General features: G+C 37.7%; 1 protein-coding gene across 5 annotated transcripts in view; it reads right to left on the reverse strand.

Moving 5' to 3' along the window:
* The window catches only part of rptor (regulatory associated protein of MTOR, complex 1), a 237,387-nt gene that overhangs the window by 187,185 nt on the left and 22,939 nt on the right, over positions 1-27,263 (reverse strand). For all 5 annotated transcript variants that reach the window (XM_079627480.1, XM_079627478.1, XM_079627479.1 and 2 more), the window contains exons 2-4: positions 24,297-24,471; positions 6,063-6,165; positions 5,411-5,493 (exon numbers count right to left, since the gene is read on the reverse strand). In XM_079627480.1, the coding sequence (XP_079483606.1) occupies positions 5,411-5,493; positions 6,063-6,165; positions 24,297-24,464 (354 nt within the window). In that variant the 5' untranslated portion in view covers positions 24,465-24,471. The remainder of the gene's footprint in view (positions 1-5,410; positions 5,494-6,062; positions 6,166-24,296; positions 24,472-27,263) is intronic.

The following is a 27,263-nucleotide window of genomic DNA, read 5'->3' on the forward strand; positions in this document are numbered from 1 at the left end:
TAGGGTTATCACTATGTCAGTCATCGCAATTCCAAGAGTGAATCACGCATTTATATGCGGATGTTTTGAAGCGTGTACGTGGCAGCTTGTCAAGCATTGAAAACAAAAGATTTATTCAAATTCTGATTCTATTATATTAAATTATTATTATATATTGTGCAAATAGTGCTTCCTTTATAATCAATTAAAAGCTGTCATTCATTTATCGTGATCTCACAAAGTTCCATTATTATCAATAAAGCTGACTACACAATGAATCACATTTACATAATGTCTACACTATGTTAGAGAGAATTTGCAAGCATGCAGAACTCAGCACTGGACAAAATCTCAAACAGTGAGTGGATTCTAACTCAAACAGCTGTGACTGGCCATTGCGTTCAAGAAATCAACAAACATGTCTGTGATTGGTTACATTACTCTCCGCAGCCAAAACATGTTGTAAATGGAATCATTTGACGCTCTTCAGAACGCAAACACAGATCCACACTTGATCGTTTGCCACCTCTTTTTCAATAATATGCTATTATTAGGAAGAAAACGGATCCTAGACCAGCAGTTAAGGGCAGATATTCCCTCTAAAGGAATCAGAAGCAGCAGCAGGCAGAGGTTTGAGTGAGAAAATTCCACGCTAGCATCAAATCAGTCTTCCTTTGGCACTGGGCCTGAAGCTGCTTGAATATGTATGTATGATCAAACAGCTGAAGTCACAACCGCATTCTAACAAACCAGTGGTAACCATAGCGACAGTATCAAACATTGTGAAGTTTTCCCACGATTGACAGTGCATAGGCCTAGAGTCTAATCAAGACTTAAGTTCATCCATTAGATATTTTAAATAACCAACTACAACGTTAAATGCTTTGTAACCGGTTGCAGGGAGTATGTTTGAGATGCACGCCTCGCACCCATGGAAGCTCGTAATAAACAGAATGCTGTATGAACGCAACTGTATTAAAGCACAAAAATGGGACTGACAACCATATTCTAGTGCTATGTAAATATTCACTCTAACAGCCCAAATACTACACTCCAGCACATCTCAAAGACTTCCAAAGAATTTAAGATCTGGACTCAGCGGTGCCAATTCATGCATGAAAATGATTCATGTTCCCTCCAAACCATTCTTTCACAATTTTAACCTGATGAATCTTGGTTTTGTCATCCTGGATTATTGGCCATGATGTGTCTTCCTAGATGGTTGTTTAAGAAATGAAAAGCTACATACTCCATCAATTATTAGGGTTAAAAGAACTGTTCCCAAACATATAACATACTAGAAACATAATCTCTGCAATCATCTACCTTCAGTAGGTGTGACCTCTGTAAAAGATAACGACAACTAACTGAGGATATTTAGTGAGCAATCCCATCAGACAACAATCACAGATTCAGCACATTTAGTTTGTCATTCTTCACTTCAGAACCTCACCACTGCCACTAAAGCCCCTCTCTCACTTTAGAAAAAACACAAAAAACATCAAGACTTCTCTCAAAACTGCATCCGTATGCTTGTTCAACAGCTAAGGCAATGTAAATATTGTAAATTTAAACCTTCACTGAATAAGAGATTTTAAGATAAGCTATCAACTCATGTTTACTTAAGTGCTTTATGTTAAGAAACCAGGTTGCTCATGTAGTGGTCAGCTGACTCTTACACTCTTATGCTCACTTGACCAACAAGTTAGGTAATCGTAACATGAATACCGTCATATTGGTAAGTTAGTACTGCTGATAAAAATATTTAGAATTATAATTAATTACAAATATTTACAACTTTAAACTAAATGCTTTAATAATATTGCTGTAACATTAAATTTGCTGTACTGGGTATCAGCATGAGAGTATAAGAAGTGTAACAGTTCAGAATGTATTGTTTGGTGTGGTTTATTATTTCATTTAATTTCATTTCATTTATTATACAGGAAAATTTGAAAGCAACAGTTTAGTTACAATAAGCCTGACTCAGTTTAAAAACTGATTTACAGCAGGTTCCTGTTCTGCAGCAACATTTATACAGGACATTATTATTGACTAGACAGATACAAACAAATAAAACATTAAATACGAAAAACAATACTATAACAATATATGAACAATCAGTGCGTGCAAGTATGACTATCAAGAAGAAACAGTTTATATGACTTTTTAAAATATGTGATGGATGATAATGTTCGAATGTGATGGGGAATGTCATTCCAAATTTTAGTGTAAATATAGAAAAAGGATTTCTGACCATAGTTATTTTTGTATGGGGGAACTGGAATGAGTGCCTGTGAGACTGACCTAGTGAAGCGTAGTGGTCTCATATTGTTTGTCGGAAGAAGAATTATGCCACTGTGTTAATTTTCCCACTCACCATTATTGACCGTTTCACACCAAAATGTGCAAATGATGAATTCATTAACTGACCAACATCCTAACAAAATCGCTTTTCCTTGAATATTTCCTGCTGGTGGAATGCTCTACCTAACTCAACCCGAGCTGCTGAGTCCATAGCCATTTTCAAAAAACGACTGAAGACACATCTTTTTCGGCAACACTTCATCCATTAATACTAACACTGTCTTTTCTTCTCTTCTATTCTATAGCTATCTATTAAAAAATATATATTACACTGCGTTAGACTAAACTAGTAAGAGGGTCGCAGCACTTGCATATTGTTGTCCTATTGTTAGTTTGATTGTTTCTATTGCTCTCCTCATTTGTAAGTCGCTTTGGATAAAAGTGTCTGCTAAGTTATTAAATGTAATGTCAAGTCACCTGTATTTATATAGGCTAGAGGTTTTTACAATACAGAGGGTTTCAAAGCAGCTTTACAGAGATAACAGGAAAATAATGCAACAAAGTTGGTTTCTAGAAGAAAATAGCGTCACAGTCCAGCTTAAGTAAATTCCGTGATGGTTAATTTTTGTTGTAAAAAAGTTGCATATGGCAACATACTCTGTTCATTTCCTTGCCACTGTCTCTTTAAAAAATAATTCTTGTGTTTTCTGTTGGAATGAGAAGACCTTAGTTTAGCCAATGATGTGCTTTGGTTAAGTCACATGACATGCAGTATTTTCTGTGGCGCGGTTTTTGACAGACTGTGGTCTCTTGTCGGTAGTTGCTGAACACTGTACAATAGTGGAATGACATTGCAATAGTTAAGCTAGCTACGCTGAACAAAATTATAAATGCAACACTGTTTTTGCCCCCATTTTTCATGAGCTCAACTCAAAGATCGAAGACTTTTTCTATGTACAGAAAAGGTCGGGGGGGCACTGGTGGGGTATGGGGAGATCCGGGGGGGTCCCGGGGGAAACAGTATCTGGTGTGACCAACATTTTCCTCACTCAGTGCAACACATCATCTTCGCATAGAGCTGGTAAGTCCCGCCCATCCGTAAAACTCCAAGTGGACCTCTAGGTTGAAAAAGCGTCAATGCAAGTGAATGAGAGAAAATTATTATTTTCTGATCCCGTTTGAATTGTGCCATGAATGTGAACATATGTTGTCTGTGAATTTTTTAGATAATTTCTCATGTAACAAGTTTGACAGTATATTGTATGATTATTTGGCTAGCAGTTGTGGAATAGACATAACGAGAAAGACTACACGTCGCATATGTGACGTCACCGCATAACACATTTTCCCTCCACAAATCACGGTGCGATAATCTAAGGAATTAGATCGAGATGCCTGTGTGTTTTGTACCCAAATGTCACCATTCAAACAAAACAGGCTGTTCTTTCTTCAGATTCCTGTCTGATGTAAAAACTAGGAATCGCTGGATGAAACGTATCAGGTATGTGAATCTAGCAAAAGTTGACTTACCCACTACTCTGCTAGAAGCTCCTGAAATATTAGCAGGTTTGCCTAGTAGCACTAGCACAATAAAAAAGGTGCTGCTTGAATGATTATAATTTCAATAAAACCCCTCAACCAAGTCCTCCTGGCAACAGTGAGATATGCACAGTATGCTAGTAGTGGTGACGTATATCAAACGCGTCGAAAGCAGCGAAGAGTTGTAGTCCACAAAGTGCTCTCACACAAAGTCTAACCGTATGAAAATTATACCCACTAAATTGTAGCATTCTTTACACGAAAAATTATATTTAAAAAAAAATTCACAGACAACATATGTTCACATTCATTGCAAAATTCAAACGGGATTAGAAAATAATTATTTTCTCTCATTCACTTGCATTGACGATTTTTCAACCTAGAGGTCCAGCGGGGTTAGCGGAAGGGGCGGGACTTACCAGCTCTATAGAGTTGACCAGGTTGTTGATTGTGGCCTGTGGAATGTTGGTCCACCCTGTTCAAATAAGGTTTGAAAAAAAAAAAATTACATTTAAGTATTTCCACTGTTGTAAGTTGTTGCCATATGGCAACATATCATAAAGTACCTTAAACCAATATTTAATTGTTTTTGTTTTTTTCAGCACTTCAAGTTAAGCCATTCTAAGAAAAGAAAAAGAGTCAAATATTTTGTCTTTATGTTTATCATAATGTGTGTGGTAAAGCGTTAATTTTGTTTATTTATATATATATATATATATAGCCGCTCTGGAGAAAACCATGATGTAAACCGCAATGTAAATGTAAATGTAACTAATAGTTCTTTACTCACTCTCCAACAGCAAGTACACAACCATATGTCCAAATGATTAGCTGCTTTATGTTGTTCTCTGAATCTGATGCACGGTGGCAAGACATCAGATTCACTGTGGTACAAATATGCATACCAGACTATGGGTGGTAAAAAAACGTTTTTTTCAGGACATTTCAGCTCCAGTGAGTCTGTAGGCATTTCTCAATACCAATCCTGCTCTGGCTACTCTGGTTATCTCGAATTATACCTCATGTTTAACTACTACAGAGACATCAGATAACTACCCAAGATAAAAATGTTCCTGGCGGGGTACTTAACGCTAAGCGCCGGCTGATTGCCTGGATAACGCAACTCCGAAAACATCAGATAAAATTTTCAAATAGGTGCTAACTTCATAAATAAAACACAGATTTGAGCTTTAAACAACTACATTCTCACCTGAAAAACATTTAAAACTCAATTTTGTGACAATAACAGTTCTGTCATGACATGATAATGGATATGACAATGTTGATATGTTTGGTCTTGGCGGAATTTATCTGTTGCCGATTTAATTTAATTTAATGCATTCTGGGATACCTGGCTGTCTAAAATCCGCACAAGTCACCTCTCGATGCATCCTCGATAAAAGGGGTGGATCAAGAACACATCCGGGAATTTTAACTGTTCTTGGCTAGATATGAACTGAACTGGAACAGTACTTGGTTGCTGCGACTGATGACATTTCCACAAGAACACAAGTACAGACAATAACGCATATTGAGAAACAGCCTGTGTGTTATATGAGATAACAGCAAGGTGGACTGCTCTTACCCTGGGCTGCCAGTTCTCATACTGTTTCTGCAGGTTGGCCCCTATCGTCTCCAGGGCTTTCTGTGGACTCATAGACAGAGGGTCTAGAAGATAAAAAGAGAACACACACATTACAGTATTACTGTAAATTCAGACACTTTTATATGCTATACTATATAATAATACACTATTATGCAGAAGAATGCCAGATGATATACATTTATCTAAGGAGTCTTATAGAAGTAAAAAAGTATCCCAGAATAAAACCTGTCTGAAACACAAGTGAAATACAGAAAATGGGAAAGTGCTTAAGTTGGAAGCTGAAACACAAACACATTATGAAACATATTTCTGCACTGCACACACTTCATAACTACTAAAATACAAAAAAAAAGGATTTCTCTGAGGAAAGTGTTCATTAAATTGATTTATTGCTAAATTCATAAAAGAAAAGGGACAAAAGAACAATGTTTATTAAATTAAACTGCGCTGTAAACATTTATTAATTGACATGCATTCAACATAATACTTATTTCTTATTTTTTTCAGACACATGTACAAAGTAATGTCCTTCTTTATTACACACAGGGGTGTCAGACAAGAGGTAATGGTGGAACAGTTACAACCGATGGGGAAACCCCATTTGGTGGATATACAGTATGGGCAAACTCACCTATCCAGCACTCTAGTCTGGCACAGGGTGAAGTCTTGACTACATCAGGAGGGTCCACGCCAACATTAAGACATAAAACTAGAGCCACACTTACAGTTTTCATCTGTGAACAAATAGGAGAAAAAAGAAAAGTCAGATAATTAATAACTTTAAAATCTACTGAAATGAAAAGAGTACAATTACTCAAAAATAAAAGACTTTAGAAGAGCAACAACCTGAAAAACAAAACAGCACGCAACCACTAGTACAGCTTCAAATGTAAATACTGTATTATAATATAATAAATATGTACAGATCTGGGGCCTCATTTATAAAACTATGCGTAGGATCCTTAGAGAAAGTTTTCAATTCTAGACTTGATAGCTTTATTGAAAGAAATAAACTACTCTCAGATAATCAGTTTGGTTTTAGGAATAATTGTTCAACTTCACACGCTCTCTTTGACATAATTGATGAAATAACGAATGCTGTAGATAGTAAGAAACATGCAATAGGGTTATTTATTGACTTAAGCAAGGCATTTGACACAATAAATTATGATATATTAATTAAAAAACTAGGACAGTATGGGATTAGAGGGGTTGCACTACAGTGGGTTACTAGTTATTTAAAAAATAGAAAACAATGTGTGAAAATAGGAGATTATCAGTCAAGTTGTCAAGAAATTGTGTGTGGTCTACCTCAAGGTTCCATTCTAGGCCCTAAATTGTTTAATATGTTTATAAATGATATCTGCAAAACATCTGAAATACTTCAATTTATTTTGTTTGCAGATGATACAAATATTTTTGCATCTGGAGACAATTTACATCAACTGTGTCAAATTGTTAACATGGAACTTAAACGTGTTAACAAGTGGTTCAAACAAAACAAATTATCACTAAATCTGACTAAAAGTAAAATGATGATATTTGGTAAAGGTAATTATAATGCTCAGGAAATAATCCAGATAGATGGTGTTGATATAGAGCGGGTGCATGAAATTAAGTTCCTTGGAGTTATTATAGATGATAGAATAACTTGGAACTGTCATATTAAATATTTAATTACTAAAATATCTAGAAGCATTTCAGTAATTGCAAAGGTAAAGCATATTTTAAACATCAAAGCTCTATATACTCTTTACTGTTCTCTGATTTTGCCTCACTTACATTATTGTTCTGTGGTATGGGGTAGTACGTATAAAAGTACATTAAAACCAATTGTTATGTTACAAAAAAGAGTTATTCGTTTGATCCATAAAGTTGGGTTTTTGGAACACACAAATTCATTATTTTTAAGATCTAAAATTATGAAGTTTCAGGACATTGTTGAGTACCAACTATTACAAATGCTATGTAAAGCTAGGTACAAATTGTTACCAAGTAAAATACAAAAAAGGTTCCAAGACCGTACTGGTGGTTATGAGTTACGTGATGAATTAAACTTTAGGACGCAGAAACATAGTACAACTCTGAAAAGTTTTAGTCCTAGAGTTAAGGGGGTTCAATTGTGGAATAATTTAGAGATAGAGATGAAACGATGTTCAAACATCAATCATTTCAAGTATAAATACAAACTAAAGATTTTTGAAAAATATAGAGAAGAAGAAATGAATTAGCATTAGGTGCAATCATTATTGCTAGTGTACATAATCATCTTTGGTTGTTTTGTTTTCTTATTGATGATGACATTGTGGTTGTTTGGTTGCTATGCATTATGTTCTCTGGTACTATTGGTTCGATGTGGCATTATTTATTGATGTTGTCCTTGTGATTGTTTTGTTGCTTTTGCACCATGTTCTATGGTGCTATTGTAGTACTATTTATTGATGGTACTATTGTAGTACTATTTTTTGTTTTTGATGTTGTCCTAGTGAGGTTTTGTTATTTTTGCATTAAGTTCCCTGGTACTATTGTAGTACTATTTATTGATGTTGTTCTTATGTTTGTTTTGTTGTTTTTGTACGGTTTCCTGGTACTATTGTGGTACTATTTATTGTTGTCGTCTATGTGTTAGTTTGTTGTTTTTGCTTTATGTTCCCTTGTACTATTGTGGTACTGTTTTGATTTTGGGGGTGGGCGCTTATAAGCTATAGCTTCAGCCCTCTCCTTTTTGAGCAGAATGATTAATGCTCAAATAAATAAAATAAATAAAAATAAAATAAATCCTTACTAAAAGTGTACGTGCGCCCAAAAGCCAAAAATGGCGTACGCAAAAAAATATTCAGACTTATAAAACCGTGCGTACGCCAGAACCTGCGCAGGATTCACTTTATAAATCCCAGTCAGCGGAAGATTGTGCGCACATGCGTCTCCTCCCAGAAATAACCATATATGGAGCTTACAACGCCTAGTTTTACTATGCATATCCTAATCTGCATATCATTTGCATATGATTATTCATCCACGTGATAACATGTTACATTAATAAAAACCATAGTAGCCTATCCTTGCTTTTGAATAAATAAATCAAAGAGTGTAAAATACATTTCAGAGAAAGTTTTTCTCAATCTTTTTCACTGGTCAAATAGTATTTTAATTGATTTATATTTTTAATGGAAACAGATAGACCTTGTTGTGCTATTAGGCTATATTTGCACAATTCGCTAGTATCATGATAAGCAATTATCTAGTTAAAACATTAAAACACAGCATGCCAGAGGAAAAATGTTCAAAAGCATTGCATCCACGACAAATATTTATAGAATATAATTTTTTTTTAACTTCTTTAAAAAAAAGTAAATTTCGTGTATCTTATGTGTTTAACTCCATTAATGAGAATGGCATATTTAATCTAAATGTTTATATCAGAAGTAAAACATAGTTTAAATCATTATTTTATTTAAACTGTTATTGTGAACATGCACTGTATTTATGATTGGGACTCATAATGAAGATTTACGGTTTTACTTCATCTGTCGTTAGATATGCGTCAGTTAACTTTTAAAAAGTTTCCAAGAACCTTTAAGGTGTGGATATTTGCTTCAAGTGATAGGCTTGGTGAGTGAAATTATATTTGTATTATCTTTCTGTATATATGTCTATTTTTCTTTAGATTTTCTGTTTAAAAGTGACCAAAAAGATATAACTCCAGCTCATCATCGGTGTCGCCAAACTGCTCCATCTCCAAAACGTTCGTACGCATTAGTCAGAGTTTGCGTGCAGGTGCGCACATTTTCCCGTCAAGTTTCTTTTTATAAATCTCAACTTATGTGTCGGAAGTGGCGTACGCCTCTTTCAGGGCCTGTTTTGTGCATACGCAACGGTTATAAATGAGGCCCCAGGAGAGGCCATCTGAAGATTTAGGAGAATTCCTAGTGGGATGCTGATCAATTGGGCAGTACCAGTTTCACACAGGAAATGTGGAAAGCACAAGTCTCTAGTTAATTTTCAAAGAGACAAACGGAAAGCGGCAAATCAGTGGTGGTTCAAGTAGCAGCAAAGCGACAGTGTGCAAGCAGTGCTCGTACACCCGAAAATCCCATCACTTGCGTACACTGCTCATTGTAGTGGTTATATTAATATAGCATATATAACGCATACAATAAGGTGAGCTACGCGATTTCTCACACCCTTTCTCTCACACATACATAAGCCTACCTTTCAGAAGCACATGCAGGCCTTTAAAATGATTAGTCATCACCTGCAGTAAAAGTTGTTATCTTTTATATTCATGTCCAGATAGTTTTATTAATTTTGATGATATTTTTGGATGTACATCATCAGGGTGTTTTGCATGTAGGCCGATATTACTCTAAGAGTGAGGTGGGCTGACGGCAGGGCGGGAGTGGCACTATAGGTAGAATGAAGGAAAGTTCATTTAGATTTAGAATAACTAATGGGGTGATAACTTGATATAAGTACCATAATTCCAAACTAATTCTCCCAGGGCCGGCACCACGAGGCGGCAAAAAGGGACATTGCCCCCTCAGATCTGATTTGTGCCCCATCAGTTTCAATTTGGCCCCCATCCACCCACAATTGATCCCCACGGGATTGATTTGAACCCTCTGACGAGTACTACTACGATCACACCGGTGTAGAACTTTCAGTGTGTCATTTCTAAATTCAAACGTCTAAATTCTAAACTCAAACAGTAGAGCGCTGGCACTAGCAACGCCAAGGTCATGGGTTCGATTCCCAGGGAAAGCAAGAATTGACAAAATGTAAAATGTGTACCTTGAATGCAATGCAAGTCGCTTTGGATAAAAGCATCTGCCAAATGCGTAAATGTGATTTCGCACCTTGGCTGGCGCTGAGCTCAGGGCTTTTCACATATCACAACTATTCAGTGTTTTCAACCACATAATGTTTATTTTAGGTTTCATACTTTAAAATAGACATTTAAATGAAGTACATAAAAAATAAATGTATAGTTTGATCAATTCTGATTTTTTTTATCAATTTTATACACTGATAATAATTATAATAAAAATGTTTTACATTTATATTAGCCTGGGAAAACCCAGACCACTTCCGGCAAATTTAGATTTGCTCTGCAAGTGGGTCTGGCAAAGAGCCCATTGAAACCCATTTCCAATCCGTCGAAATCGCGGCACCAATCAGAAACGTTGGGGCGGGCTTTACACGATGACGACAGAGCAGAGATGGTGACGCAGATTTTGTACATTACAAAGATGGATGCCGCCGTGGAACATCACAATATCACTCGTTCGAATCAGCTATCATTTTCATTAACACAAACAGAGAATTGCTGAGAGTCTCGAGATGTTTCTCCGTCGCTCTGCATACGTCATGTCATTCATCGCTCTGATTGGTTTTAGATCTATCCGACGTCCGTTGGTGACGCCCCTGTGGAAATGAATTGTCTATGGAGCTTTGCCAGACCCTAACTCAGTTACAACTGAGAGTGGTCTGGGTTTTCCCAGGCTACATTTATATAGCTCTTTTCTGGGTACTCAAAACGCTTTACATATGGAAGGGGGAATCTCCTCAACCACCACCAATGTGCAGCATCCACCTGGATGATGAGACGGCAGCCATATCGCACCAGAACGCCCACCACACACCATCTTAATGGTGGAGAGGAGACATGATGGACAGAGGCCAATGGGCAAATTTGGCCAGGATGCCAGGGTTAAACCCCTATTTTTTATTTTTTTATTTTTTTTAGAAGGACATCCTGGGATTTTTAATGACCACGAAAGTCAGGACCTCAGTTTAACGTCTCATCCGAAGGACAGTGCGTGTTACAGTATAGTGTCTCCATCACTATGCTGGCCGTTAGGACCCACACAGACCACAGGGTGAGCACCCCCTACTGGCCTCACTTACACCTCTTCTGGCGACAACTTGGTTTTTCCAGGAGGTTTCCCATTACTACCCTGCTACCAGCCTTGGGCTACAGGGTGATGTGGCTAAAGGTTGATGTCTATGGAATCAGCAATAATAATCCTTTCAAATATAATTTGACGAAGTGTTTTATTGGTAGTGGTGGGGGAAAAAAATCGATTCTGGGACTCGACTCGGGAAATTCTCTCACAGGAACAGACTCGGGAAATTCTCTCACAGTAACAGACTCGGGAAATTCTCTCACAGGAACAGACTCGGGAAATCGATGAAAATATGTGACGATTCGTGTCGGTTGAGATGTTAAACGAATGGCGATACACGTTTGAAACAGCAGGGGGCGCTGAAGCAGTAGCCTATATTTTGACCTCGCTTTACAGGCATGATAGCAGCGAACAAGCTGTAGCTTTAAACAGTAGCAAAAATGGCGGCGGCAAGTGTAGATGACGTTGATGTTGAGGATGCCCCAACCTCATTCAAATCGGATGTGTGGCGGCATTTTGGCTTTCCGAAGACCAGACAGTTGATGGACCCCATTGACTTCCATGGTATCTTTTTTTCCTACTATGGAAGTCAATGGGGTCCATCAACTGTCTGGTCACCAACATTCTTCAAAATATCTTCTTTTGTGTTCAACAGAAGAAAGAAACTCATACAGGGTTGAAACAACTTGATGGTGAGTAAATGATGACAGAATTTTAATTTTTGGGTGAACTATCCCTTGAACAACCTTTACAACAGATACACAGTACAGTACAGAGTACAACCACCTGCTGGAGTGCACCGCATTAGACCCCAGATTCCGAGCTCTGCCTCATCTAGAGAAAGACCAACGCGATGATGTATTCCACAGACTGAAGGAGAAAGCTGTACTGATGTTGCAGAACCAGGTAGCCTATTGTATTTATTTAACACTCTCTAAATTGATTTTTTTAAATAATTTGTTTATTATTATGCCATATTTTTCTAAATGTGTTTCCAAATGTGTATTAATGATACAAAATGATAACAAATGATATTAAAATATTGCCTTTATAACAATGTGAAACCCCTGTCAATGTTGTACTTAGATTTTACTTAGTCTTTTTATTTCTGCTATTCCTCAGTGCAGGATGAGGGCAATGAAGGTGCCAGTGGTCATCTCTCCACACCAGTCACCTCTGTCCCTAGTGAAAGGGTTTTTTCATCAGCAGGGGACATTGTGAATGAGCAGAGATCTCAGCTTCTGCCAGAAAATGTGGATATGCTGATATTTCTTTTAAAAAAACATGTAAAAAAAAAAGATTCTAAGCTAAGAATTTAGTCAGTCTCATTTTGTACAAAAAATCGTGAGAAAATCGTATCGTGAAACTAGTATCGTGAATCTTATCGCAATGCGAGTTCAGTGAATCGTTACATGCTTAGTCTCTGGAATGGTGGACTTTGGATGTGAGGGCTGAGGAATGAAGAACTTCCATAGAGCCTTTCTGACCGAAATGATGGAGGGGTCTGCTGACTTTGCCATCATGTCTGCACTGAAGGACACCTCCTTTCGGGCCCAGGAAATGGCTGGAGAGGGAAAATAGGTGCTCCTGATGTTGTGAAGAGGCTCTGGCCTGGCAGGCATTCTGATTTTCTCACTCTCCACGATGGATGGTAGAGGACGAGAATTTCCACTGCTGCTATAGCCATTTTTTTTAAGTGGTCAGTTCTTCTGTCACTAGCTGGTTGAAGCAGAGATGAAGCAGGATCTAAGTGCAGCAGTTTTAACTTATTTCAAGAACAAACTCAAATCTTTACTAAACAGAATCTCGGTAATAAGGATTATTAACAGAAAAAACAAATGTAACAATGTAGAACTGGCAATGAACTGGGGCTGCATTTACACTGCAAGTCTTAATACAAAGATCCGATCTTTTGACCATATCCGAATTTTTGGCCTGCCTGTTTACATTCACTTTAGACAGGGCTGGTATCGGATATTTATGTTTACATTTATTCCAGGCCAAAATTATTTTTTTCGGTGATCGTTTTACTATGTACATGGTAAATCCTGGTTTTGAATGGCCGTGCTTTTTTTGACACAATTAATGTCGGGTGGTCATGATTATTTGCCAGCATGGACAAGATAACAGCTGTCATGAAATGTTAGTTTAGCAGGGGAAAATCTGACGGGACAGATATAGGCTTGTCCGGAAATAATTTTTGTTTATCTGCAGCTCAGATCTAGAATTCTGAAGTGAATTCTGTTTTTGTTTACTTACTACAGGTGCCCTCATTCTCTCACATACTCGTTTAAAGCCCTTTACTGGCCAATAAATATTATGTTGTGAATGGATATAATCAGCTTTGTTCTTTTGTTTCCCCAGAACAACCAGTACATTTCTAAAATAATCTGAACATTTCAGAGGCAACATTGAATTACAGTAAGTTACCTGCACTTTAACCTGCTTTTAATCAGTTATTCTCTGAAAATCTTCCCTCATGCTCTTGAATCTCATTCATGTTACCCAGAAAAATAATATCACAGGTTTGGAGCCAATAATGCTATGCATTTTTCTTAGGCTATACCTTAATCATTTAAATAAGACATTTGAACTCTGAATTATAACTTCAAGTTTAGTTTTTGTGTAGAGGCCAGTGAACATTTTGGCAGGGCAAGTAAAAAAAAATATTTTAGCTTTTAATAATGTCCCATCAAAAGGTTTTATTCAGCCTGCTAGGGCTGGGACGGTTACCGCATTACCGCAATACCGCGGTCACGTGACGCCTACCACGGTCTGAGCTCGTCACAGTCATCACCGAAAAAAAAGGCCTGGCCTGCATATGTCTGACATTGTGTCTTACATGGATTCAAGGTTTTCTAAACAAAACTTATCAAAAGATGGAGAAAATCCGACCTTTCGTGAGTTGGGGAACGCAATGTTTCATGGCGCATAATAGATTCCATTCTAGAGATGCACTGATGGGCTATTATTTCATCCGCAGCCGCATCACAAAACTCATCATCCGTTCACCATCCATCCGCACCAACGTTTTTTGACCAATTTTCAAAACCGCACCCGCCTGCCATCCGCTGATTGTTTTAAGGTCTATGGGTGATGCAAGGCGCTGCTGACGCGAGCGCGAGGCTAGAAAGCTCTTGGCTGTTCTAGAAAGGAGACTGATCCAATGCAGCAAAGATATTTAACAGCTAAAGTCCCTAGTATAGCCTATTGGCTATGTTGTATCCCCAGAATTCCGATCGGCGCACAGGGACAAAAATAAATAAATATTTTCACAGAGTAAAGTCTTCTCTACGAAATGCAATGCAAGAGATCGCACACGGGCGCCTACACGTCCTGATTATATGTCTGCTATATTTGCTTCTTATTTATTAAATCCAGGCAATTGGTTGATGAAACAGTGATTAAAATTTAAGATACAATTTATACAAAACGAAATTCAATTTAAAGAAAGGCTTTCTACAAAACAAAACTTAATAAAGTGGTCAAAATCATCTCTGACCCATCTTATGATCCTACTCATGCTGTTAACTTTTCATATACCGGCGGTATGGGGGGGGCTATACCGTGGGAATTTCTTGCTTTTTAACCGTGGTAAGAAAAAATCCATACCGTCCCAGCCCTACAGCCTGCTATAAAAAGAGAATTTTAAGCCTACATTTTATTTTTCACGCTATTATTGACTTTTTTTCTGAATTAAATTTTTTTACACCACAATCCAAGGGCAATTCAACATTTAGAGAAGGAGAATTCTACCAGACTCTTGTACATTTCATTTGTACAGAGAGTCTGGCCACTCTTCATTGACCAGCATTAATTTCCTTGAAGGCGGGTACTCTGTTGAAGTTTAAAACTATTGGATCTGCCCAGAGCCACTCTGGATCTGCCATAACCAATCGCTAACTTTTGGTCGTGACGAAACTTCAACTCAAACTAGCACACGACCTCAACGCCTGACTGTCTGCTGCCTGTCTGTCTCGCTGTGACTGCTGCTGCTGTGAGTTGGTTTGTGGCTGTACGCTTCGTCTAATCCTTGTATTAGCTTCATATTTCTTTCTGTTTTTAACCATTATTTACTATAATTTCTAGTTGTTTATACTAAATACAGCTTACCCAACATCACACATTAACCTGACATCGCTAGCTTCCGTTACTACTACCAGAACACGCTAGTAATTCACTAGCCTGTTAACGCGCCACCCGTGCGCTCAGTTATTTATTTATTTATTCATTTTTCTCTCGCACGCCCGCGCCTTTGAGTTCATCAAAAGCCCGGTTGAGTAAGAATCAGTCAACAAACACGGTGAGTAATGACTTCTCCTGTTATTATCACTTGCACTTCATGTCACATGTTTAGCATAACCTTCTCTGTCGGCAATATAGGATTTATATGTGATAAATGCAAGGAGACAGTCAGGCTGATGGAGAAGATTTCAGAACTAGAGACACGCATCCAAACTTTAATTGAGGATAGTAATAGTGCAAGAGCTTTAGATACTATTTTGGATGCGACTAGCCGAGCGAACCCTTTACACGATTCCGACTGAATTAGAGCCTGTGCAGCAGGGCAAATGGGTGACGGAGAGGCGCTGTAGTCGCGGATCAAAAAAACGCTCTTCCGTTCCGATTACAACATTAAACAGGTTCTCCCCACTCAGTGAAACACCCACTGAGAATCCTGTTGAATGTGCCCTAGTTATTGGCGATTCTATTACACGGAACGTGAAAATAGAGACACCAGCCACCATAGTCACATGTTTGCCGGGAGCCAGAGCGCCTGACATAAAAGCAAATTTAAAAGTGCTGGCTAATGCTAATCGTAAATTCCCTAAGATTATTATTCACGTCGGCACTAATGATGTTCGATTTAAAAGTTTGAAAATGAACATTAAAGAGGTGTGAACTTGCAAGTACGATGTCAGGCACTGTAATTTACTCTGGCCCCCTTCCTGTTCGCAGGAGCGATGAGATAGTTAGTAGATTGGAAATTCCCGAATTTGGAAATATAAAAAACGTCTAAACCCATCTAAGGTTAAAAATTTAATTGATATTAAACAAATAAAAAACAGATATAATACAGATGAGCACTGTATTGACTGTACAGACTGTAATCTGTTATTTAAAGTCTAATTTAATACTGAAAACAATCAAACATATGGATATAACAATCAATATATGGAGTATACTCGGCTGTATATTTCTTCAAAACCTAACGAAACTTACCAATTCACAAAATTAACGGAATGCATAGCTGATATAAAAAAAACTGGATGACTAGTAATTTCCTACTACTAAATTCTGAAAAAAACTAAGATTCTAATTATTGGACAAAAAACTTCCACACGTAATAACCTAGAGTACTGTCTAACACTTGATGGCTCCTCTGTTAAGTCTTCATCATCAGTTAGGAACCTGGGTGTGCTCTTTGATACCAATCTTTCATTTGAAAGTCACGTGTCTAGTATCTGTAAAACCGCATCTTAAAAATATATCTAAATTACGCTCTCATTGACAAATGCGGATCAGTTCATGCATTCATTACCTCAAGGCTAGATTATTGTAATGCTCGACTGGGTGGTTGCCCTGCACGCTTAATAGGCTGTAGCACTAAATGGTTTAGCTCCGCAGTACTTGAGCGAGCTCTTAACGCATTATAGTCCTTCACGTCTATTGCAATCTCAAAATTACGGCCAGTTAATAATACCTAGAATATCAAAATCGACTGCTGGCGGTAGATCCTTTCCTATTTAGCACCAAAACTTTGGAACAGTCTTCCTACCATTGTCCGGGAAGCTCAAAGCTAGCTTAAAGACACATCTCTTTGACCTAGCATTCACATAATTCAACATTATGGACTTCTATAATTCAATGTTAGGCTGCATAGATTCTCCCCTGTGAAGGATCCCTTTACCACTCTACAGATAAAGCGTTGTCGGGATAATTTCGGTTCCACGTATCAACCCCGAAGTGATAAAATTCTGTTTCAAAATTGTAAGGCCAGACAAGTAGTTTGTTAAGGCTTGGTATGTAGGGAATTACAAACCTGCGCACATATATTCAAATGCGCATAACTATAGAATTAATTCTTAATGTGCACGTGAGCGTCATCAGCGTTTCTCACAGGTTTGCATTTAAAGTCTGTGTAGAGAGAACGATGTCGTCGTAGCGGCCTCTAATTTAATAACTAATGATCCTTGCGACGGAAGTGAATCAATCAAAACTAACTTTAGCTGGAAAATATCTTTATTCAAGAACCGCTATAAAGACAAAATTTCTGTTACCTTAAATGATCCGTTTACTACTGTAAAGCCGCTTTGAAAAAATCTACATTGTTAAAAGCGCTATTAGGGCTGCGATTAATCGAATCCAAAATAAAAGTTTGTGTTCACATAATATATGTGTGTGTATTGTGTATAATTATTTTGTATATAATAATAATTCATTACATTTATATAGTGCCTTTCTGGACACTCAAAGCGCTTTACATAGAAGGGGGGAATCTCCTCAACCACCACCAATGTGCAGCATCCACCTGGATGATGCGACGGCAGCCATATTGCGCCAGAACGCCCACCACACACCAGCTTACTGGTGGAGAGGAGACAGTGATGAAGCCAATTAGTATATATAGGAGGATGATTAGGAGGCCATGATGAACAGAGGCCACTGGGCAAATTTGGCCAGGATGCCGGGGTTACACCCCTACTCTTTCGAAAGACATCCTGGGATTTTTAGTGACCACAGAGAGTCAGGACCTCGGTTTAACGTCTCATCCGAAGGACGGCGCTCTTTGTCAGTAAAGTGTCCCCGTCACTACACTGGGGCGTTAGGACCCGCACAGACCACAGGGTGAGCGCCCCTTCCTGGCCACACTAACACCTCTTCCAGCAGCAACAAGGTTTTCTCAGGAGGTCTCCCATCCAAGTACTAACCAGGCTCAGCTCCGCTTAGCTTCAGTGGGCAACCAGTCTTGGGTTACAGGGTAATATGGCTGCTGGCTAAATAGACACACATGCATGTATATATTTAAGAATATATATATATATATATATATATATATATATATATATATATATATATATATATAAGTTCTATATAATAGTTCTAATATAAATCATATAAAAATATATATGCAGTATATAAATGCTAATATTTCTCAAATATATACATGCATGTATGTGTATTTATATATACAAAATAATTATACACAATTCACACACATATATTATGTAAACACAAACTTTTATTTTGGATTAGATTAATCACGATTAATCGTTTACAGCCCTAAATAAATGAAGATGACTTGATAGTCATCGTTCTCAGCCACTCCCTCTGTACGCTGATTGGGCCGATAAAAAATTGACCAGAGAAAACCCACGAATATACCGTGCAAACCCAGACGACGTACTGAAGGAAAATGAAAATTGAGCGGAAGTACGTAAGAGGGCGGAGCCAGGCTAGGAGAATTCTGCTTCAACTCTTAAATCTCTAACGATTCACATTATAAGAACAAAACCTATTTCTCAGGAGACATTCACAACAATCTCCAAAAAAAGCTGAAAACTTTATCAATAGAGCTCTAGCATGCATTTAGTATGCGCCTTACTGTGCAAGCTGAAAGTCTTGCTGCAGGTCTTTTGCAGTCACTCAAGGATTTTTCTGAACCTGCCTTCTCAGAAATCTGGTTACAGCCGTTAAAAGCTTCCTTTTTCTGCCCTGTCCATGTAGTGTAACCACTGTTCCCTTAACTTTGAACTAGCCAACTATGCTACCAACGGTGTCTCTAGGAACATTTAGTGCCTTCGCTTTTTTTTTTGTCTCTAGTTCCTTGTTTGTAAAGGGCAATGTTATCTTCTCTTAACTTTTTGGACCCATCTTTTGTCAAACGTGACACTCAACAAACCTATCCAGTTCAGATATTGCATGTGCCCTAGCTCAAGAACACCTGGTGCAACTAATTAAGACTTTGATTAGTTGCATCAAGTGTGCTTGAGGTTACACATGTTTTGCAGATGTGTGCTGTTGTGAGGGATTCTATTCAGGCGGTTGAATAATTTTTAGACTGCAGAAGTCATTAAAAGTTGCATTTTCAGTTGAATTTGCGGAAACTAGGGCCCAGTCGATTAATCGATTGTTGGTCGATACGTTCTGGCCTGTTTCATCAGTTTTGCGGCGTTCATTTAATTAGTTTTGCGGCGTTCATTTCATCAGTTTTGCGGCGTTCATTTCATCAGTTTTGCGGCGTTCATTTCATCAGTTTTGCGGCGTTCATTTCATCAGTTTTGCGGCGTTCATTTCATCAGTTTTGCGGCGTTCATTTCATCAGTTTTGCGGCGTTCATTTCATCAGTTTTGCGGCGTTCATTTCATCAGTTTTGCGGCGTTCATTTCATCAGTTTTGCGGCGTTCATTTCATCAGTTTTGCGGCGTTCATTTCATCAGTTTTGCGGCGTTCATTTCATCAGTTTTGCGGCGTTCATTTCATCAGTTTTGCGGCGTTCATTTCATCAGTTTTGCGGCGTTCATTTCATCAGTTTTGCGGCGTTCATTTCATCAGTTTTGCGGCGTTCATTTCATCAGTTTTGCGGCGTTCATTTCATCAGTTTTGCGGCGTTCATTTCATCAGTTTTGCGGCGTTCATTTCATCAGTTTTGCGGCGTTCATTTCATCAGTTTTGCGGCGTTCATTTCATCAGTTTTGCGGCGTTCATTTCATCAGTTTTGCGGCGTTCATTTCATCAGTTTTGCGGCGTTCATTTCATCAGTTTTGCGGCGTTCATTTCATCAGTTTGCTGCGTTCATTTCATCAGTTTGCTGCGTTCATTTCATCAGTTTGCTGCGTTCATTTCATCAGCTGGAAAGCACTAATTGTTGCTAATGGGGGTGTTTTCAGAGCACCCCTGGTTTTTTCACTTCTTTTGGATTAGCCCAACTCAACGGAGATTAGGGCTGGTCCGAATACCATTTTTTGAGCTTCGAAGCTTCGGTAGTAATGAACATCGAATATTCGAAGCTTCGGAGAGAGGGTTCTGAACATAATCTTCTCTCTAATAAAAGCAGGAATCGACTTCACAAGGGAGTGCAGTGTCGATTTGGTGCAATATAGATAGACACGTGAGACGCGACACGTTCAGAATTAATAAACTTTTAATAAACTACAGAACAGCGTGAGCGGGAAGTGGCGCGCCTCGTTGCGGGCTGGGCTTATGCTCTGAGAACGCGGACACTGCACTATAGTGATATAAAACGCACACACACAGGTCTGTTAAATTAAGCAATACTTTTAAGGTAGTCTAATATTTTTCTGACTAACAAATTACTGACAGAGTAAAGGGTAGATTTAAATAAAGAAAAACGAAATTTAAATGTAGAAAAAACGAAATTTAAAATGAAGAAAAAACGAAAGTTAAATAAAGAAAAAACGAAATTTAAATAAAGAAAAAACGAAATTTAAATAAAGAAAAACTAAATTTAAATATAGAAAAAACGAAATTTAAATAAAGAAAAAACGAAAGTTAAATAAAGAAAAAACTAAATTTAAATAAAGAAAAAATGAAATTTAAATAAAGAAAAACTAAATTTAAATAAAGAAAAAACTAAATTTAAATAAAGAAAAACGAAATCTAAATAAAGAAAAAACTAAATTTAAATAAAGAAAAAACTAAATTTAAACTAAGAAAAAATGAAATTTACATAAAGAAAACGAAATTTAAATAAAGAAAAAACGAAATTTAAATAAAGAAAAACGAAGTTTAAATAAAGAAAAACGAAATTAAGTTAAATTAAAAACGAGATTAATTTATTTATTTATTTATTTATTTCCACAATTTCACACATTGCATATGTTACAAGTTGGAAATACCAAAATAACAAGGGTGACCAGTTACAATATATATTACTTTTTAGCAGCCAAGAACTACTACTTTAGTACTCACCACAGTTCCTGTAACCTAACCAACTGATTAGGAAAAACAATAGTGTTCTATTGTGAAAAAATGGACTCCCAAGAAGCAATAGCTTATAATTAGGGGTCCATCCCACCACCAACACCACCCCATCCACCTGGTAAGGATTATGTGAGCGGTCCAACTTCAAATGCCAGGACGACCATTCTTTAAATTATGGATATTTAAAATACAGTTACCTTAAGCAGACAAAAAAGATAAAAAATAAAAAAAATATTTTTTTAAATATTTTTTACAGTTAAAATTACTGTAAAAAAAATAAATTACAGTTACGATACCTTTGTACCTCAATTAGAATTTATCCATGTACCAAGAGAAAGGGGTTTAACTCTCAGCCGCAAATCCCTCGGGTTTATATCTCTCCAGTAGTTGTTGCTTTAGTTTCTTTTTAAATATAGATAATGAAGCAGATTGTTTTAAATTAGTATCCAGCTCATTCCATAATTGTGGACCACTGTAACATACACTAAACCTAGCACTTGTTAAGTTCCTACATTTACCTTTTAGGAGCAGCTTGTGTCTAGTGTGGTGTGTATGAGAAGATGTATATAATGGAATGAGCTCACACAATCGGATGTTTAACCTGTTGACAACATTGTACATTGCACATGCATTATGATAGAAATTACATTCAGGAAGCTTCAGTAGTCCATGTTTATGGAAGAGAGCATTTGTATGAGAGTTACGTGTGGACCATGAAATAGCTCTTATGGCTTTCTTTTGTAATATCACAAATTTCTCAGTGTAAGTAGGGTAAGTATTATTCCAAATAATATTACAATAAATCAAATGAGGCTCAAACAGAGTCCTATATAGGGAGAGAAGCACGTCCAAAGGGAGCACATGTCTTACTTTAAAGAACAAACCCACAATTTTAGATAGTTTTTTAACCAGCTCATTAATATGTTCTTTAAAGTTTATGAATTGATCTATATGTATTCCAAGAAATGTTATTGCATCCACTCTTTGGATAGCTCTACCATCTATGTTTAAGTTAATGTCACAATCACTGTAGGCTACTTATGACTACTTGCCGGGGGATCGCCTCCCCGCCTCACCGGGTAAGTGAGGAAACGATAAGAGTTTCCTCACTTACAGAAATTTAGATTGATAATAACGGGTAAAAAGTCTAATACATTTTGCTTCTATTATTTTCCACAATGTCAAAACAACGCAGCTTAACCCAAAACACAAGCTCATCATGCACTTCCACACACACTCCGCTGTTCTCATGCACTTCTGTCCACACACACTCCGCTGTTCTGCTCTAGAACACTCCCGTTGCTGGAACACTTAAGCCTCTGTTATACTCCAGTTTGGACGCGTACACGACAGCTGCGCACAGCTCGGACGCAGACTACTTGTATTTATACTTTCTGCTAAGGTCCGCTCTACTCGCATGCGCAGTAGATCGGTCTGACCAGTATAATCGATAATATTTTAATTATTTATAGTTTATATTTGCATTTATGTCAAAACCTATCACTTTCAAACATCAAAATTACATTTATTAATATGTATTCGTGTCAAAATGACATATAAACATCTTAGGCGTTGGTTCTTTTTCTAGCATGCACGCGTTTTCTGCGTGGCTCTAGCCACGCCTGAGACTCGTGTATCAGCAGGTAGTGTGCAAACTCCAACCTGTTAACATGGGTGCCGAAATAAAAACGGACATGCCACGCAGCCAGTGTGTCGCCGGCCTTATTCAAGCGTGAATGAGAACCGTTTCGCGGGGGATCCCAGGTGTGCAAAAAACAACAACAAAAAACGAATATTCGAATGTCAGTTTCAAATCGAATACCAACCCACCGAACGAATATTTGATTATTCGAATATTCGGGTCCAGCCCTACCGGAGATGAGAGAAGATTAAGGAAAGTAGGCTAGAAGGTTTGCTGAATATTATTTATTTAATTGTGAGCGTTTAATTCATAGTCAGTCCTCTTCTACCATGTCAACAAAGACATCGGCAGTGTGCCAGCATTTTTTTTTTTACAGAAAACAGGAAAAAATTATTGGAGCCTAATGCGTAATGCCCACTGTTTGTATTAGTTTTGAGCCTATGCTTTATTTTTCAGTTATGCACTTTATTTCATTTTTGCTCTTGATCTGGTTTGTTTAATAAATATTCTTTTTTTATTAAAATGGACGTGCCTTTTGTGTTTAAGAGTAAAAGCTTTAAGTTAATAGTCTATTCGTGTCTCAGCCGCGAAGCGGCGCTCCTGTGTTCAGCCTCGCTCTGTGCGAGCTGTTGAGCGGCTGAAATGATAGTGTCTGTCAGTTATAATACATATGACAAAAACAATTGTCTAAATTATGTTGCATATTCCTCAAAAGTTATTGTGAGGATATCACTAGTTAACAACATAATTCTATTTTCGGAAATCATATAGGCTATGATATTGCGCAGGTGCACGTGATGCAACACTGTCAGGCACTGCCAGAGCCGACAGACTCGTGTGCCAGACTCATTTCAGTGCAAAATAATTAGGTCAAAAACGATTTAATATACTGCAAATAGCCTACTATTTTTTTATGTTTACTTATAACTCATTTAGGCAGACAACAAGGCTACCAAGTACTGCGCACAGTGCGCAGCTAATTAATTTAATGTTTTTTTTGCTAACGTCATTTTTAGATGATTTTTAGTCGAAAATTTCAGGACTTCAGTCGACCAAGATTTTCTTTGGTTGATTTACAGCCCTAGCGGAAACCACTTGAAACATTTGTTGAGATATTTCAATTACTTTTCTTTGATAAAGGGCTAAAAGTCTGTAATTTTTGCCAATAAACCTGATTTGCAATGGGAGTTGAATCATTTAGATTACAACTGTATATAACTCCCACGATTAGAGCAGTGTAGACATGACACTAAATCAAGCCAAAAACCAGCAACAGCACACCGATCAACATTGAAAGTAGATAATCAATGTTTAAAGTTTAATGTTCTGACGGTCAAATGACTAAAGATAACATTAGAAGATTTTCTCTCACCCTGTCTTTCATTCTCCAGCTCTGAGCCAAAGCTTTGGATCCCTCAATCTTCTCTGTGTGGCGTTTCTTCATGAAGGCCAATGGAAGGTTCCAGTCAGTCATGTCCACCTCTTCCTCCTCCGCCAGACCCACTACAGGGGAATTAAGCAGCTCAGCGTCCATTTTCATAAAGAATCTGGAAAAAGACAATAGAGAAAATATAATTATATGACTATTTGCAGGTTTAAAAGACAAAGACAAAGAGTTGTGTTGTATTATTGAAATTGTTCAATTAAGTAAGTAAGTAATTTTAATTTATAAAGCACATTTAACACAGCGCAAAACTGACCAAAGTGCTGTACAATGAATAACTATAAAAAACACATATAATCGATAATCATAATAATCTAAAACATGAATAAAAAGAAAACCTTCAATATCAGGGCACACGACACAGAAAACAAAGAGGAGTGCCAGGTTAGGGAACAAGGAAGGCCTGGAATATAAATGAGTTTTTAACCTGGATTTGAATACAGCAATGGAGGGGGCAGATCTAATATCCTGCGGGAGCTGGTTCCACAGATGTGGGGCAGCAACTGCAAAAGCCCTATCACCCCTCTGCTTGAGCTGTGAGCGTGGCACAAGCAGAAGCCCTTTGTTTGAGGATCTCAGTGACCATTGAACTGAGTATAGCTGCACAAGGTCTGTGATATAGGTTGGGGCGAGCCCATTAAGTGCCTTAAAAACAAACAATAAAACTTTAAACTGAATCCTAAAAGGAACTGGGAGCCAATGCAAGGAGGCCAGAATGGGGGTGATGTGCTCGCGCCTCCTGGAGCCAGTTAAAAGACGCGCTGCTGCGTTTTGTACCAACTGCAAACGTGATGATTGTGGGAGGCCAAAGTAGAGGGAATTACAATAATCCAGCCGTGATGTAATAAAAGCATGGATAACTTTCTCAAGATCGTTAAGAGATAGAAATGACTTCAGGCGGGAAATCATTCTGAGCTGGTAGAAACTATTTTTGACAACAGAACTAATCTGTTTGTCAAGGCAGAGTTCTGAGTCAAGAATGACACCCACATTTCTGGCATGAGGTTTGATAAATGGGGTGAAGTGACCTAAATGTTGCACCATAGCGCATCTTGCCTTGGGAGAACCAAAAATAATGACTTCTGTCTTGTGACTATTTAGCTGGAGAAAGTTGTTAACCATCCAAGTTTTGATGTCTTCGAGACAGACTAGAGGAGATTGTATGGAATCCCTAGATTTTAGAGGCAAGTACAACTGTGAGTCATCCGCATAGAGATGAAAAGAAATGTTATGCTTCCTTATGATGTCACCCAGTGGGAGCATATACAGGCTAAAAAGCATAGGACCCGAAATGGACCCCATATGAAACGAAAGCAGAAGATGAGGATGACTTGCCGATAGATACTGAGAAAGTCTGATCAAGACGAGAAAGGAGGATGTTATGATCAACGGTGTCAAAGGCGGCACTAAGATCCAGTAATATCAGGATGGCATTATCACCTGAATCTAGTGTAAGAAGAAGATCATTGGTTACTTTGCGCAGAGCTGTTTCAGTACTATGAAGTGATCTAAAACCTGACTGAAAAGGTTCTAGTACATTTTGGGTGGTCAAAAAGGGGTTCAGCTGTAACAGAACAGCTTTTTCCAGAACCTTAGAAATAAAAGGAAGCTTAGAAATGGGACGGTAGTTATTTAGGCATTTAACATCGAGATTATGTTTTTTGAGCAGGGGTTGGACAACCACAAGCATTAAAACATGTAGGGACAGTGCCGGATGCAAGACATGAATTTAAGATGACCTGAATGGAGGGGCCAACTACATCAAAAACATCCTTTATAATAGAAGAAGAGGGGATAGAATCATGAGATGAAGTAGTAAGTTTCATATGTGATACTAAATTCCTCGATTCAGTGAGAGAGATGGGCTGAAATTGGTTAAAAGTAGCTAGCACTCCTGAGCAACGAAGCAGAGTAACAGATGAGGTGGGGGTAACACTGAAAACACTCTAAAGTTCTCAATTTTGTTAGTAAAAAACTTAAGAAATTTCTCACAGGTATCAGTGGATTCATCAACAACTGGAGGGTTTGAAGGGTTGATAGAGTTTATAGTACTAAATAAAAAATTTGGTCTGTTTGAGTGTTTACTGATCAAATCAGAGAGATGATTTGCTCTGGCTATTTTTGCTGCTGCCTGAAAAGAAGCCAATGCAGATTTAAAAATTTGAAAGGAAACATTGAGATGATCCTTTTCCTTTCAGCTTTACGACAGGCCTGTCTAAGAGAGCGCGTATCCTCATCTAACCACTAGTGAGATTTTAATTTGGGGCGGGTATATGTGCTACAGTCAAGTATGGATGAGCAAGATGAGTGAAAAAGGGTAACTAATTCATCCGGACTAGAGGAGAATGATGCCGCTGTTGCAATAGTAGATGCAACATTTCCACTCAAAAAACTATCAGAAAACTGAGCTGCAGTAAGAGAATGTCTCTGGCAAGAGTAATAATCCTGAACTCTGACAGTTTGCAGAGGACTGAGAAGGGTAATGTCAAATATAATGGGCTTATGATCAGAAAAAGTGGCCTCCTCAATCACAATATTATCAACAATAAAACCATAAGATAAAATTAGATAGAGTGTATGTCCCAGTTTATGAGTAGCTTTATCTATATGTTGCGTAAGGCCAAGGGCATCTATTACACCACAGAATTCGCTAACCATAGGTCTATCTGGACAGCAAACATGAATATTAAAGTCACCAAGTATAAAAAGACGATCATACAGTGACACAAAATGGGAAAGAAAGTCAGAGAATTCAGTTATAAAGTCTTTGTCTGGCTTAGGGGGCCTATAGATCAGTACACAAACCAATGGTGACATAACAGATTCAACAATTACACATTGCAGTTCGAAGGTGGAAAAACTCCCTGCAAACAGTATCCGTAATTTTTAATTGTT

Source organism: Phoxinus phoxinus (genome assembly GCF_949152265.1).
Source record: "Phoxinus phoxinus genome assembly, chromosome: 11".
Lineage (NCBI taxonomy): Eukaryota > Metazoa > Chordata > Actinopteri > Cypriniformes > Leuciscidae > Phoxinus > Phoxinus phoxinus.